General features: G+C 35.1%; 1 protein-coding gene across 1 annotated transcript; it reads left to right on the plus strand.

The window, feature by feature from the left end:
* The first annotated feature begins 10,616 nt into the window (after positions 1–10,616).
* LOC143073536 (uncharacterized) lies at positions 10,617–14,891 on the plus strand. Its single transcript, XM_076249176.1, has one exon. It carries the CDS (start codon positions 10,763–10,765, stop codon positions 14,768–14,770), a length of 4,008 nt encoding a protein of 1,335 aa, XP_076105291.1. The 5' UTR covers positions 10,617–10,762; the 3' UTR covers positions 14,771–14,891.
* The last annotated feature ends 2,775 nt before the right edge of the window (positions 14,892–17,666 follow it).

The following is a 17,666-nucleotide window of genomic DNA, read 5'->3' on the forward strand; positions in this document are numbered from 1 at the left end:
TTAGTTTGTTTGACATTTTTCATTTCGGGAATTGAAGACTTTGCAGTATGAATTTTACTCATTGTTGAAGCCCGCACGGGACCTATAATTGTTAATTTATGTCTCAGTTGGTCTCATTGTGAGAGTAGTCTTATTCGCAATCATATCACATCTTCTTTTTTTGTATGGAATACTTTTGAAGTTTGTGGTACGTTGCAAGGAAAAAAAAAGGGGGGTACATGTACAAAACCTATAATGTAATAGATATCACTCAGAGTAAAATACACATCAACAGATAATACTATGGAAGCAGCAATAAATGTGAGAGAAAAAACAAAAGCAACGAGTAGTCTTTAGAAAGCCTGAAGTATCTGTAAATTCAATTTGAGGTCATATTTGACTGTAGTGTTCTATTGCTTTGCTTTGATACCTCACCCAATATGATAGTTTAAAAAATAATTTTAAGGTATTGTCCTGCATGACACTTAATTTTTACCTGAAATTGAAATTTTTTATAAGGTTAAGGTGCTCTAAACTTTTTATAGGTTGAAAACTTGATTTTTAAAGTTTTGTTTATAAAACGTCGTTTTCGGAACTTTTTTGATAACAAAATTTTAATGATTAAGGTTTATGTATAATAACAAACATTACTTAAGCCAAAACAGTATCGTTTGTATTACGGAAGAGTTTAAAAATAGAAAAAAATGTCAAAATTGAAACTTTCCCAAATTTTCACAGATTTTTACATATGACCTTTGACCTCAATTAAAAAAAAATGTGACCATATCAAGTCCTGACGACAGGCATATTGTTGTAGTACAAGGTTTCCTCTTTCCAATGATATATTATATAGGTGTGTGTTCGGTGGGGAGATTAAAGTCAGAAAAATCTGCCTTCAGTCACCGCACTATTAAGGATTGTGTATCCTTGTGTTAATTCAATGCTAAACATATGGAAATTTTATAGAAAATCCACAGCCTTTATCCTTGTACTCTCTTATTTGGCAATTTGATGACTGGTATATATCGAATTATTGCATGCAGTGCTAGCAATGATTTCCTTAAAGCTAGTTTATTAATGTAGTTCTTGGTTAAAACAAATAAAAATATGGACCAAATCAAGTACACCTTTTAGGGTGTGCTCGACTTTAGTGACTCATCACGAGATATTTTAGAATTAACAGGTTGGTTAGAATTTTTTGTAAAAAATAAACACTAGCACATCATAGAAAAGCAAGCAAGTAATCTATGTTTCAAATTTTATGACAGAAATCTCTGTATTAAAGGCTGTGGATTTTCTATAGTAATCTTGGTTTATTTGCCACAAAATACTCTTTTTTCTACCAAATGCAATGAAACAGTAAATAATAATGCTTTGCATCAACTTTCCCCTTGGTATATATACAAAATGACATATGTCTATTATTCATTACATCTGTAGTTTTGAGACAATTGAAGTTTGAAAAGTTCGTACAAAAATTGCTACAGAAGGGGTCATAAACCTTTTTATATGCATTGGGGGTTTCCGCCATTTTTAAATGGAGAGGGGGTCCAGGAGAAAAGGGGATTCCAAATATATGTTCCCATAAAAATGCGTTGATAGTTCAAAAAAAAAGGGGGGGTTCAAACCCCCGGATCCTCCTGTTTTTGGGGATCCGTCACTGATATAACTAATGATTAATCTGTCTCTGATTCCTTATCATAAATGATAATGACTGTATTGTGCACCGTCTATTTCGAATTTTAGTAAAAATCTTTTATGGGGTTTCTTTATAAAATATACGGACTTAAACATTGCATTATATGGGGGCATCCATCAGGTATTTCCAAAACCTTCTGAAGCAATTATTAAAGTTTTCTGAAATTGCTCTATTTTTAATCTATTAATGATGGACCTTCTATTACGAATTCTCGGTAAAAATATTTTTGATGTTTCTATATCTAAAATACGGACTTTGCCATAGCCTTATATTGGGCGTACCTATTTTATATCCACAACTTCCTTCAGACACTTGTCATAACTTAATAAATCTTTTTCTGATTCTACATCATTTAATTCAATTGTGCACCTCTTATTTTGATTTTTCGAAAAATCACTGTTTTCTCTTTCCGTGATAAGGACTTTTCCACTACCTTATTGGGTGGTACCCATTTACCATGTGATAATAAAATAGGCACGTATATACCTTCAACTTGCCGTTGGGTTTTTTTTTCAAAATCACGACTGGTCATACAGTCAAAAAATCTTAAATCGCTTCTAGAATACAGTCAGTTCTAGACTGATCGTGCAGTAATTTATTTTGGGATCCTCAAGGAAAACATATTTTTATGGGAAATACGAATAGTCTACTTAAATACGAAAATAATATTGAAACAGTATATATTTAACTGTAAACTGATGCAAATATTTGCAATAAAAGATTAATTGTTTTGTACTACGAGAGCAAAATTGTCCATCGATTTAACTTTTTTCTATCATGTTGGTGTGATGCACACGTATATTTTATATTATAATGAATGTTTTTGTTTCAGTTACTCATATTTATGATACTGTACATACATTGAAGATGTTCAAAGCACTTTATAGATATAGGAGTAAACAAATGATGAGAAAAGTCACCGTAGGCATAATCGTCCTAATACCAGTTGGAAATCATCGCTTCGAAAATCGCGACTTCCGGATAGCGTACAGAATAGTGTCTACACTGTGTTATAATGTAACATGTAATTTTGGAATAAATAATAATGTAAGAATATATCAGGTCACTATAGATTTCACTGCCTTTCCATGACTAAGCCATCTATGATGCTTTGCCTTTTTCACGTTTAGCACTGGTTGTTCCATGGTATTCTGTATATCTTATAGGGACTATACATATAGTACTTGTGCATATTGTAAAGAGTTTTGTCAAGTTTGTTCATTGTTTTTACTGATTTGTATGAATCCCTACATGCCAGAGCCAGTCTATGGTCTTTGCAGCGATTTATTATGAGACTTGAGTTTTTCTGTTTCAGTTTAGCCCACGCACCATTTTTTCGACCTGAGATAACAGCAGCTCCATCAGATCCAAATGAGGACATATCTTTCAGATTGATGTTTGTACTAATAAGTTCCTCTTTTATGGTATCTGTGATGGTTTGTGCACAGCCATCACCTATGCAGGGATCGCTTATAAAAGCATTTTTTTTATTTTAGAGTCAGGACCTATATATCGGGCATATATCGCTACATCTTTGTGGGATGCAATGTCCATCACCTCATCTACCATGAGCGAATATGTTGGACTTTTCCTCATTTTATTATACACATTTTGCCGAACCTCATCACTTAGTAATTGTATGAGCTCAGCAACGATCTCTGCACTGTTATATTGGGCGTTTTTGGCTAATTTAAGGTTTTTCAAGTTATCACTTCAAAGGTCAATCATGAGATCCACCAGATCAGAAAATAAATCAAGGGACAAATTCTGTTGCACAATAAAGTATAATACTTTCATAGCATCAGCTATAGCTTTGTGTGAGTCGGTTTTCGTGTTTTCATTACATTTTTCAGAATTTGCCTTTTCAATTTCTATTGTGACAGCCTTATATGTTCTGAACTACATTTGTGTTCCTTAACTTTGTCTAGCCGTAAAGTTTTACAACCGTTTGTGGCCCAGGTAGTTTTCTTTTTTAAATCTGCACAAATTGAACAATTCATGGTATCATCAACACATTGTAATCATTTTCTGCCGATTTCCAACTCTTATCAAAACCGAGACGATGGCCACTATTATGCCTTTTACGCGGAGATTCTGTTTCAGTTTGGCTAGTTTCTGGCACTTTTCGTTTAACTGATGAGACAGTTGCCTAAAGTGGTTCTTTTCTACAAAACAAAACGGAAATATCTGTTATCTTTATTTATTTTTAATTTGTAAGAGTTTAGTTAAGCGACGTTAATGATTTCAAAATGATATTGTTTTCTAAAAATAATTTACACTTACAGAGCTCAGGGTTTTATTTTGGCTAACATTCTTTTAGGTTTCATCTTTCAGGCGTCTATCTCGAGTTAGCATTGTGAATATAATGATTTAAAATTTATTTGAACTTAATTAAGTTCTCAGTTTAATTCTTATCACGAAATCAATCGATAGTCAAGGTAAACACTTTTTATGCAAATTTTTATGCTAATTAGTTATAGGTGGCGCGTTCCTCGTTGTAAACAAGGAAAGAAAATGGCGACGAACATTTTGACAAAAATCATCGGAGAAAAAAATCTAATTTCGCGATAAAAAGAGCAGGGCGCCGGGGAAACGACTGAAAAGAGCACGGGTGTCACGAAAAAGTGCACGGGCGTCAGGAAAAGGGCGGGCGCTGCGCTCTGTCCAAACGTTCTAGTAGAACACTGAAGATGGACAATAGTGAAGATACTTACACGTGGTTTTGTAACATAGCTATTAATCCATAGGCCATTGCATTCTGTTGTAGTCTGCATTTGAGACCATTAATGGCTGCTTTGTTTTAAGTTCAAATAAAGTGACAATCATTTCATGTCAAAACTTTACTGTGTACTGACTTTTTCAAAAAAAAATCATTATGAATTTATATGTATGTTAGAGCGCACTGGTTCCCGGAAGATTGGTAGTATACAAACATGTACTTTCAATCTGAACAACACGACAAATGTACCATCCTATTATAATTATATATATATTTGATGTTCAAAATGAGGGTTCAAGTGATCCCAAGTCCTTAAGCTTTTGTTTGAGACCAAATTTACCCAAATATTTTACTTATCGACAAAGTTGCAGCTATGGGTAGGATTTTTTTGGTTTAAAATATATTCTTTCTGACCGGGCCAAAATTGTTGGTTCTACGCCCAAACGTATTTATTGAATCAAGCCCACCGATTGATCAACCACTCTACCGTTGTTTTCGTAAAAAAATCAAAATGTAGTCGTCTAATCTGTAACTTGACCGATTGTGTCCTTTTTCTTATAGTGAATTCGCATTACGGGTGTTGAATGTATAGAATCGTGGTTATTGTCTGTATTTCAATCATTTTAATTGCATTGATTTGTTGGATATTGACATCATACGTTTCATATAGTTGAACAGCTGTCACAAAGCCTAGTATAATTATAATGTACTTAATCATGTATCCAATTTTCTATCCTTTCAATGAAAAATAAAAACAACATTTATTCATAACATTAAGTAATATGTTAATATAAAGAGATACTTTTAACCTTAATAACAATTTGTTATGTATATTCCATGAACAATTGATATCACTTTGAACTTTGTGGTACTCCAAGTCAAAAATCAATTAAACTACAATAAGAAGCTTTTTACATATGTTTGCACCATGTCTGCACGTATATGACCTTATGAAGGTGAACGTATGTTGATTGGATATTCAGGACTTATTGTTTTAAATGTGTCATGGTGTAGATATAAAAATACAAACAAATGAAACTCATAGCATAGTCAAAACTCCTTTTCAAAAACAGCACTGCTTCACTGTTCAGATTAAGATTTACCAGAAGTAAAAATAATTAAAATGCTGAACTAGTCGTATATTTGATAATTTATTGAATTTGGAAGTTAATAATTTTATCAATCGAGAGTTAGGTACAAGGACATTTCGTTAGTTCTTTTTGTCTATACCTGGACAGGTCGATTTTATTTCTGACAAATTGGTTTATTGGGATTGATATGGTACCCTCTAATCATTTTTTTTAAAGTAAAATTTGCCTCAATTAACTCATAATAGATACCAGGATTGAAATTTATATTTGCGCCAGATGCGCGTTCTGTCTACAAAAGACGTTCAAATGTGTTCGAAATAAAATGCTAAAGAAGCCAAATAAATTACCAAGTTGAAGAGGTTTGAGGACCGAATAATCATAAAAGCTTTGCCAGATACAACTAAGGTTATCTTTTCCTGGGTTTGGAAGGCCTTAGTATTTCATAAATTCTAATAAATTTTGTAAACAATTAAACTATATTCATGACCATGATAATTCACCGCTGTTCATCACTGTAAAATCTATTTTGAATCAAGCTGTCGCTCAAATATAATTTGATAAAAAAATAATAAGTGAAATGGTCATTTAAGGTCACATACGTTAATTTCTACATGGTTATAATGCCGCAATGACAAATCAAGTGACATTTCTGCAGTTTGAACAATTTCAAATCATATCTAGTAACGGTGTGGATGAAAAGTACTTTAATATAGCACTATTAATGACAATTGCATTAACTGTCGGTCATTCGCAGGATAAGCACTTTTCAGTGAATGAATAAACTCATCTTAGATACCAGGACTAAATTTTATATATACGCCAGACGCGCGTTTCGTCTACAAAAGACTCATCAGTGACGCTCGAATCCAAAAAAGTTAAAAAAAGCCAAATAAAGTACGAAGTTGAAGAGCATTGAGATCCAAAATTCCTAAAAGTGTTGCCAAATACAGCTAAGGTAATCCATGCCTGAGGTAGAAAAGTCTTAGTATTTGAAAAAATTCAAAATTTTGTAAACAGTTAATTTATAAATATAACAATATCAATGATAATTCATGTCAGCACAAAAAGTGCTGACTAATGGGCTTGTGAAATGAACTAAATGTGAATGCCCTTGAGAAACACTCAGCATACAAAATTAAAATTTTGAGTTCCTGCCTGAGCAAGTCAGCTTGCAACCTTCAGTGTGAGGAAGAACCTGCCTGCCCGACAATGCGCCAGCCAGGAAGTGGAGTGTCTCCACAGAGATGATGAGAATAGACATCTCATCTGCAGCCGGGTTGTGCAAGGTCTGCATCAGGGGATAGCCCATGTGCTAATAGAGTAGCAGGGGTCTATCAAACTGGCGCTGGAATAATTTAGATCAAATTTGTCCCCGAAATGTTTGGGAATGAATGAAATTTTAGAAATGACCAGTGATAAAATTCCATCAAGGAAATATAATATGAAAGAAAAATAATATATATCACTAGTAAAATGCTGAAATGTTTCCCTTGTCATGAAACATTATTGAAGGTGTTAGGAAGGTGGATGGTGGGTGGAAAAATGGAATAATAGCACTGTAAACTATATCAACTAGTCAGACTGCTTTGAACCTAGAAAGTGATTATACAAAGACCATGCATATGGCTTCACACAAAGATTGGGTACATCAAATCATGCAGTGGGAGGAGACTGACCTCACTTGGCCTTCAGAATTATGTACTGATTGCTGTGCAATAAATTTTATAAGATCTGTTATCATAATCTGCATTTCCTCACCAAGAGTAATTGTTTGTGACATGTAACTGATTAGGAAAAGATTAATGTTTGTTCTGGTGAGACTCCATAGCCTAAAAGTGTCAAATACCATAGAAAACTTTTCTCAAACTAAAAACAGGTGGTCAATCATGTTTAATGTATCAATGATGTCAGCATCTTTCACCAAATTTTAATTATACTCTTGTTTGTATAAACAAAACTTATATTACATATAAGTAAAATATTTATATCAACCGAATACATTTCCCTCAAGTTTCCTCTTTTACGCTTTGTCTTTTAAAACAGAACAAATTACAAAACAAAGGTTATTCTACTTAGATTTAAATCCTTTTAGGACATATTTTTTCTAAGGTAGTTTGTTAATGGAAACATTGGTATACTATTTTTCTCGGATTTTATATTTTGAAAACAATTTTATGAAGATTCCTATTCAGTTAGTCGTTTCACTGATGAGTGTATTAAACTTAATCATTGATTAATAACAGATGTTCATTGCACTTAATTATTGATTAATAACAGATGATTATTGCATTTAATTATTGATTAATAACAAATGATTATTGCATTTAATTATTGATTGATAACAAATGATTATTGCATTTAATTATTGATTAATTAGAGATGATTATTGCAATTAATTATTGATTAATTACAGATGATAGTTGCACAGCTTTATCAAGTTAAATACAGACCTTACTTAACTTCCTTTTGTATATGTAACTGTCATATTTTGTCAATTCGTTTAATAAAAAAAAAACATCTTATTAATCGAAGATTAATCCAAGACTAATCGCTTAATTAGTATTATAATTTCCAGTTATTAATATAAGTTAGATAAGTCATACAAATCTAATCTTGAATTTCATCCAAATTCTTTCTTAATTTTCGAAACACGTTTTAGAAATTTAAATGTGACGTCACTTTGGTCGTTGCAATGACTGTGGCTAACACGGCTGTGATTTTGTAACGTATTCGTTTTTTATTCTATAGCTAGTCACCAATTCAGTTTAATCATGTATATCTATTATATAGTCATTTGATAAAATTTACTGTTTGCAAAACTATGTATCGTTGTGTCGTAGTTCTCTTATATTTGATACGTTTCCCTCAGTTTTAGTTTGTAACCCGGATTTGTTTTTTTTCTCTATCGATTTATGAATTTTGAACATTAGTATGCTACTTTTGCCTTTATTCATCATTCAGACATAATTTAAAGAATCACTTTATGAAGTGCAGATCAAAAGTAATAAACAGTGAACAAATTGTTTAGTTATCATGAAAAATGCTGGACGTCCACCATCAGTGGCATCGGTACACCCTTTGAAAAAACTCATTAAAGATACGAGGCTTATAATTAAGTACATAAGACTCGTCAGCGATGACAAAATCAAAACAGTTGGAAGGAAAAACCTAAATTAACATCAAACAAGCTTTTCTAATTATATTTTATAACAATACACTCCGTGGTCGTTAGTATGTTTTATATGGTAATATTCATCAGAGCATACATTTCTTTATATAACCTTATACTTTATATTGTAATATTCATCAGAGCATACATTTCTTTATATAACCTTATACTTTATATTGTAATATTCATCAGAGCATACATTTCTTTATATAACCTTATATTTTTATATGGTAATATTCATCAGAAGATATATTTCTTTATATAACCTTAAACTTGTGTACAAGTGTTTTCCTCATTCGAACTAATAATCAAAGAAAATTGTGTTCTTTTGCTGGCAGCTTCAAAGCGAGAACCTAAGAAAATGGTGTTCTTTTGCTGGCAGCTTCAAAGCGAGAACCAAAGAAAATTTTATTCTTTTGCTGGCAGCTTCAAAGCGAGAACCAAAGAAAATGGTGTTCTTTTGCTGGCAGTTTTAAAGCAAGAACCAAAATGACAGCATGGGTCAATAATCATTGCAAGACAAACAAGAAAACACACTATTATTTTACCTTAGCCGTATTTGGCACCACTTTTTGGAATTTTGGATCCGCAATGCTCTTCAACTTTGTACTAGTTTGGCTTTATAAATATTTTGATCTGAGCGTCACTGATGAGTCTTATGTAGCCGAAACGAGCGTCTGGCGTACTAAATTATAATCCTGGTACCTTTGATAACTATTCGATTCTAATTAAATAAAGTTGATAAAATGTAATTTGTTCATTAATACTCATTACAATAAGTTTAAAATAGTAAAAAATTGAACATCTGATCAAGATGTTAAAATAAGCAGCTTGTAAAAAAATTTCAATGAGTACCAAATTACATTTTTTTGTAAATTACATATTCAGAGTAAAATAAAAATGTAAAAAAAGTAGTTTGCGCAAAGGGATTTTTTTAATAATTGAAACACACATATATAGTTCAGGGAGTACACTAAACTCGTACTTCTTGGTCAAAACTCCGAAACTATCAAAGGTTTATCAATACTTAAATAGTGATTCCAGGTCACAAATAAAGGTTTAGATGAATCAATAACATTGGCAGTGTCAAGTCAAAAACAGACATAACAACATTTACTTCTTTTAAATTAATACATATGTACTTTTAATACAACCGAGTTTAAGTTTTGTTGATAACTATGACATGTCCTGGTAAATTTCCATTTGTTCAATGCATTATTTACTCTGATACGACAAAAGCTTCAAGAAATTGATAAAAAAAATTGAAATTAGAATGAACCGATTTTTTTTTTTAAGTAGGATATTCTGTTACACCGTTCCGTAATTTATATAGTTCGTTTGATTATATTCTTAATCTGTTTATGTGTTCCAGTCTAGGAGGATTATCCATCTTTAACCTTATAAGAACATTAAAACATCGTATCATCGCTACCTTTCCCCTTCTCACAAAAATCTCAAACTGAACATTGCAAGGTCATACCAGTTCAGGAGAACTTTTCAAAGGACAAACGTCATCTAGGACACAATTCGTGGCTAACCACAGAGTGAGTTAACTTTACAACATTGTTTTTGAAGCCTTCAAATTACTCTATACATATTTGAACATTCTCTCTGTGAAACACTGGAAATTTAACTGCTCTTGAAAGTACATTTTCTCGGATTCAACGGACTGTGCTATCTATTACTTTTGACATTTCGTTTTAATAACATTAGTTAAACACATTGTAAAATTGTATTTTATTTGTTTTTCAGCTTTTTACCATATGTCAGATTGGTTCATAATTAAAGTATCAGCACCTGATAGTCTTTTCTCCTTGAGCCCAATCGTCGGTTATACTTAATGGTCAGGCCATTACAGTAAAAAGTCTACAACTTGCCTGTTGTGTCTCACAGATAACGCCACTCCACAGCTACACAGCAACCTACCGTTGAGCCCTGCATGTACGCGTCATCCCTTGACGTACAGTAAATTGACGACAACCTGTCTTTACATATCCAGACAAGGAACGACAACGTAGCAACGTACATACGTACATACCTTTACACTGACAGTGGACTACATATCTTGTGTGAACTCGACAGCAACCCAACAACGTTGAGTCAACATGGATCCCAGTCATGTGGAACAACAAGAAGAGATTCAGCCCCAAGAAGGAGATGTCCCTGAACTATTAGAAAATCCGTCTAGTACATCACAGTCAGATGAAACTCCCGAGGCTAGGCGAGTACGGGACCTCACGGAAAAAGGACAAGGAGCTTTCACTGAAAAACGTGACAAGTTCTGTCAGGAACTAGAGGCTCTCTGGGCAGACATTGAATCCCAGTTATTGGAAGTAACAACGCCTCCTAACGATCTCCAGCAACTCCTAACAGTCCAGGACAAACTTGTTAAAGCCTGTAATAATTATCGTAGGCTTACAGATGAATACCTAGACTTTCTGAAAAGGACCCGAACATTGGAGAGTCAAAAAGAAATTGATGCATGTAAACTCTCTTTGGATTTACGTCTGTCCAAAGTGGAGCTAGTTATGGAAAAACTACACGAGCATCGCCTCGCTCTAACAAAGGCCAAATCCACTAAAACAAAGACCTCAAGGGGTAAGAAAACCTCGCACAGCGGTAGCTCTAACGTGTCAGACATGTCAAGCCTGGCACGGAGAAAGCGAGCCAAGGCAGAGGCTGCAAAGTCTAAGATAGCATTTGTCGAAAAACATGCCCTTATCCTACAACAGGAAGCAATGTTAGAAGAACAAGCCCTGTTCAGACAAAGTGAAATGGAACAGGAAGCAGCACGCAAAAAGGCTGAAATGGAACAGGAAGCAGCACACAAAAAGGCTGAAATGGAACAGGAAGCCAGTCGTAAACAGGCAGAAATGGAGCAAGAAGTCGCTCAACGTAAACATGAGGCCGCACAGAGAACAGTTCAGCTAGAACAGGAGGCTGCTCACAGAAAAGTGCAATTAGAACAAGAGGCCGCTCACAGAAAAACGCAATTAGAACAACAATTAGAACAAGAGGCTATGCGCAGGAAGGCTCAAATGCAACAAGAAGCTGCACGAGTAAGCCGGGAAAAGGCCGAGCTTAAAGCCAAATTTAACCTTCTTGAAGCACAGAAAGAAGCTGCAGCCGCAGAGGCCGAGGCTCGTATCCTGGAATACGATGATAGCCAAGCGGTTAGCGATCTCCCTGACGAAAAGGAAGACCCGCTCCAGCGTGTGCAAGATTTCGTCAATAAACTTCCTGTATCAACTGTTGTAAAGGAAGTAACAGGACCTCAAAAGAAAAAACAAATTCCTGTTAAGATCGAGCTGAGTCACGAAGCACCAGCGTTCGTGCCGTCAGTGGCACTGAACTTGCTGTCACAGACATCTGCTGTCTTACCTTCCGATACTAAGTCACCGGAAGTTACCTTAATCCCAGATCTGGGATTAGTAACTGGCATACAAAGACTAGGCCTTTCAGATGAGAGCCCTACTGAACACCAAAAACAGGGTGTTAAAGAAGCGATCCCTGTCTTACGCACAAAACAAGACTTTATAGAAGAGATCCCTGTTTCACACCAAAAACAAGGCGTACTAGAAGAGATCCCTGTTGCACACCAGCAACAAATCAACCTCACATCGGAGATAACTAGATTCCTCTTACGTAAGGACCTGCTTTTCTCCCGGTTGACAAGCTTTAACGATCGGGCAGAATCCTTCCATACTTGGAAAGCAAGCTTCAAGAATGTGACTGATGAGTTACAAGTCTCTGACTCAGAACAGATCGATTTACTGATCAAGTGGCTCGGTCCAGAGTCTGCTAAACACGCCATTAGCATAAGAGCGTCGAACGCCAATAATCCTACCATAGGTATACAGAGATTATGGAAGAGGCTTGACGAGCGGTATGGTGCTCCAGAAATGTTGGAAGCCTCTCTCATGAGTAAACTTGCAAAATTCCCAACCTTAACGAATAAGGACAATGCACGTCTCTACGAACTGTCTGACATTCTATCTGAAATAGAATATCACAAGGAAAATCCCAAGCTGGGATGTTTGCTAGCATATTTTGACTCCTCGTCCGGGATAAATCCTATTGTTGAAAAATTGCCATACGGACTCCAAGAAAAGTGGATTACAAGAGCTTCAAGATACAAGTCAAAATATGAAGTTGCCTTTCCACCTTTCACAGAATTCTCTGCCTTCATCAGGGAAATTAGCAAAATTAAGAACGATCCTGGGTTCATCTTTGGGTCAAATGTAACACCAAATACAAAAGACGCTACGCCAAGGTTCACACCTCAGACGTACTCTAAAATCAACGTCCATAAGACGGCTGTTGAACAGCAAACTGAAGACAGCAGTCAACAACAAAATCTGTGTATCCTACACAAGACAAAGCATACCTTGAACGAATGCCGAGCATTCCGAGCAAAACCAATCGAGGAACGCAAGGAACTGTTAAGACAAAACAATGTGTGCTACAAGTGTTGTGAGTCAACCACACACAGAAGTCGGGACTGCAACGCAAGTATCAGTTGTAACGAGTGTGGAAGTGAACGACATACCACAGCACTTCACATCACTAGACCACAACAATCTGAAAGTTCCCAGATTAGCTCAACCAGACAAGCCTACGGCGGGGAGCTAACACAAGTCTACGGCGGGAAGCAGACAGAGTCAGCTGAAACAAAGTTAACCTCTGTAAGTTCGATCTGCACAGAGATCTACAAAGATCATAAGAGCGAGAAATCTTATGCCAAGATATTACCTGTGGACGTGTACCACAAGGACAAGACAGACAAAATTATCAGGATGTACGCCATTATTGACGACCAAAGCAACCGGTCTCTTGCCTCGCCTGAATTCTTCAGTCTGTTCAACGTTCGGGAGAAACCTGAAAACTACTCTCTTACGACATGCTCCGGCAGAGTAGCTACTTCCGGGAAAAGAGGAAAAGATTTCGTCATAAAATCTGTACATAGTGACGTACAATTTGATCTGCCTACATTAATTGAATGTAATAATATTCCCAATAATCGAGACGAAATTCCTACTCCTGAAGTTGCAATGCATCATCCTCATCTGACAGAACTCAGAGGAAGTATTACACCACTAGAGGAACGTTGTCAAATTCTACTCCTAATTGGAAGGGACCTTATAGAGGCACACCACGTCCTTGAACAACGCCTAGGACCATCCCGAACTCCATTTGCCCAAAAGTTGAGACTTGGTTGGGTCATAATTGGAAATACATACATTGACAAGCAAACTGTTCCTATTGAAGTCAACACAAAGATAACTTACGTTTCAATCACGGAATCAAAACAACGTCTTGCCTCAAGACCGGAAATAGCCGTTAAGGACAATAATCCAATTGTTGTTCAGTCTAACGACAAAAACTTTCATTCGAATGCCAAGGTCGCTAAATCGCATTCAATACAATCCCTTGAATGTACAGGACCTAGTACCAAGCCTGGTAAACTCACAAATTCATCTAAAGGGACATCACTCGCGTCACTAAAAGCAAAATCTGTGACTTCTATAGAAAAATCTATAGATAAAGAAAGTTTCAATCTGAAATCAACAGAACCTAAAGTTCATGGAGAGGAAATCAATAGCATTCACAAACCTATTCCGAAAGAAGGACCTATTGCCCATCTCAACCTGCCATTGTATGAGCAACGTCTACTACGAGGAGGAAGCAGTATTGCCAAATCTGACTTGAATATAAGTGAAAAGAAACCAGTAGTCTTATCTGGACATCGTCACAGAGTAACACCTTTTCTTGGACATTACTACGACAAAATCAAACATAGAGGACGCCACTCTACAGATAGAGCGACTAGATCTGCAGGATTGAACGTTATGACGAAACGCCTAATTTCGTCTGATACTCACAAAGATGTGTCATATCGCCAAATCGGAAGACAACCAACTACTAACTCTTGTTATACTTCGATCTATCTTCGATCGTCACCGCCGTCTAACTACGTTGGAGAAAACAGTTCCCATTATCGATACAGCAGTAATAGAACATTCTACAGAACACAACAATGTCGTCCGAGACACCCTTCTTCTAAAGGACAAGAAACTGTGCCTACCCAGTTTCACGTGGAACGTACCTATTAGGAACCTTTATAGTGAAAAATCGTTGAGATCTGATATTTCTCACACGAAATAGTGGACATTTCACCTGTATATATTCAATTTATATTGGGATTAATTCATTTGTGTAAATCTTGTATTCATATTCGAAAAATTTATGGAATAGTGATATCAGATAGACATCAGACGGGGAGTATTCTGTTACACCGTTCCGTAATTTATATAGTTCGTTTGATTATATTCTTAATCTGTTTATGTGTTCCAGTCTAGGAGGATTATCCATCTTTAACCTTATAAGAACATTAAAACATCGTATCATCGCTACCTTTCCCCTTCTCACAAAAATCTCAAACTGAACATTGCAAGGTCATACCAGTTCAGGAGAACTTTTCAAAGGACAAACGTCATCTAGGACACAATTCGTGGCTAACCACAGAGTGAGTTAACTTTACAACATTGTTTTTGAAGCCTTCAAATTACTCTATACATATTTGAACATTCTCTCTGTGAAACACTGGAAATTTAACTGCTCTTGAAAGTACATTTTCTCGGATTCAACGGACTGTGCTATCTATTACTTTTGACATTTCGTTTTAATAACATTAGTTAAACACATTGTAAAATTGTATTTTATTTGTTTTTCAGCTTTTTACCATATGTCAGATTGGTTCATAATTAAAGTATCAGCACCTGATAGTCTTTTCTCCTTGAGCCCAATCGTCGGTTATACTTAATGGTCAGGCCATTACATAGGATATTTTTACATTTGGTTCCTTCAACTTCAAGTCATCAATCTTTGACTGCATATCAAATAGACAACAATTCTCTTGATTTTAATAACACATTCATAAAACAATCGTTTTCTCCTGTATTACACCAACAGCATTTACATAAAAAGAAGATTGTATAAATCAAACTTCAAGTATTTCTACCCTTGGCTTTTAATGTTTGGGTTGAATCCAGAATAGTTCTTCTGAAGCACTAACATTTATAAATTTGTTATTTTCATTTGTTTTCACTCGGTCGATTAAGCAGCTGGTAATCATCTAGTCCCTGAGTGTATAAAAAAGATGGGCGAAAGCTACCAGAGGAACAATCAAACTCATAGATCGAAAATAAAATGACAATGTCATGGCTAAAAATGGAAAAGACAAACAAACAATAGTACACATGACACAACATAGAACACTAAAGAATAAGCAACACGAACCCCCCCCCCCCCAAACCTTGGGGTGATCTCGGATGCTTTAGAAGCGAAGCAGATCCTGCTCAACAAGTAGCACCCGTTGTGTTACTCATAACAAACGGTAAATAGTCTAATTCGGTAGGTCACATTCATGAAAAGGGAAGGAGATTGTAGTTATGACGGAAGAATATCTCAGATATCATCTGTGATATGGTTTTTCAACTTCTTCACCATTTGGAACTCTTAGTTTAATAGATTCCTTGTGAGCAGCAACCTTCTATCATGGAAATCATGATAGGAAACACAGTAACACTACTGAGATAATCAATATTATATGTGTTTAGGCCTGATTATATTTTTTTCTTTAACTTTCCTTTGGTAAATCCAGAATTTAATTAATTAAGAAACTAAGAAAGCTTCAATCTGCATCAGGTAAAGTTGACCCTAGGTAGATAAGATATTCGTATGTCCCTTTTGGTCATATAGGATATGGACCTCTTCACTTAGTATTCAAACAATTTGCAGCCATGCTTATAATTTATACATAATACAGATGTATCATGTTAATCTAATAACTATATCCACTGTGTATCATCGTACAGGGGAAATAGGTTCTTACCAAGCGGGCATGATCGATTTTGAACTGACACGGTAATGAAAATCTTTGTTTTGTTTCATCAACATCCAGTGTACATTTCTCAACATCTGAAATTCCTTCTCCAAAATAATTTTCACATCGACTTTTTTCTATTTATAAGACAACTTCTATATTCTAGTAAGAACAATTAACTTGCAAATGCGCAAATAGTTGTGAATGTCAACACCAACTTTCAATTTAGATACAATTGTCGAGACATTTAAATGTTTTACCTGAAAGAAAGCTAATTCAAGGCAAAAGTAAGTTACCAATCATAAATCTACCTGTGATTAATCATTCTTTGAAACTTTTTGGTAATAAACGAGTATGAAAATTGTGTTTTTGTGTAGTGTACAGCAACTTATCTATGCACCGTACAGAAGGATTTATGTGGTCAGCTAAACACTGTACACAACGCTTCTTTTCGGAATAAAATATTGAAAAAAACATATGCATGAAAGCTTTCAATGACAATTATTGATACAACTATACTTATTACACACGCACAGTGGCCTTCTATCAGAAAAAGAGTTGCAATGAATATAGAATTATATCAGATGAGACGAGTGCCAACTGCTTTGACAAGTATTTGCACATGTTTTTAGTTATCGTTCTTGTTTTGGGAAAATAATGAGACATCTCTAATCATCAACCTACGACGAAATAATTTCTTAAAACAAACAATTATGTTTAGATTGAGGTACACATTGCTATTATGTGAACAAAACAAAAAGTTTCATTACCATGTGAGGTCAAAATCGACCACGCCGGCTTGGTTAGTACCTATATCCGCTGTACTGATGATACACAGTGATATCCAACTATTCAATATAATGGAATTTACTGGTGGTGTCTTACAAATGAGAGGTTTAGTGCTACAAAACCAGGTTGAATCCACTATTTTCTACATAAGAAAATGCATGTAGCAAGTTAGGAATATGACGTTGTTAGCCATTTGTTTGATGTTTTTGAGTTTTTGATTTTGCCATTGGCTTACAGACTTTCCATTTAGAATTTTTCTTGGAGTTCAGTATTTTTATTATTTTACTTTTCCAATATTTCTTACATAAAGTACCTTTGATAAATCATACTTCACA

Source organism: Mytilus galloprovincialis, chromosome 1 (assembly GCF_965363235.1).
Source record: "Mytilus galloprovincialis chromosome 1, xbMytGall1.hap1.1, whole genome shotgun sequence".
NCBI lineage: Eukaryota > Metazoa > Mollusca > Bivalvia > Mytilida > Mytilidae > Mytilus > Mytilus galloprovincialis.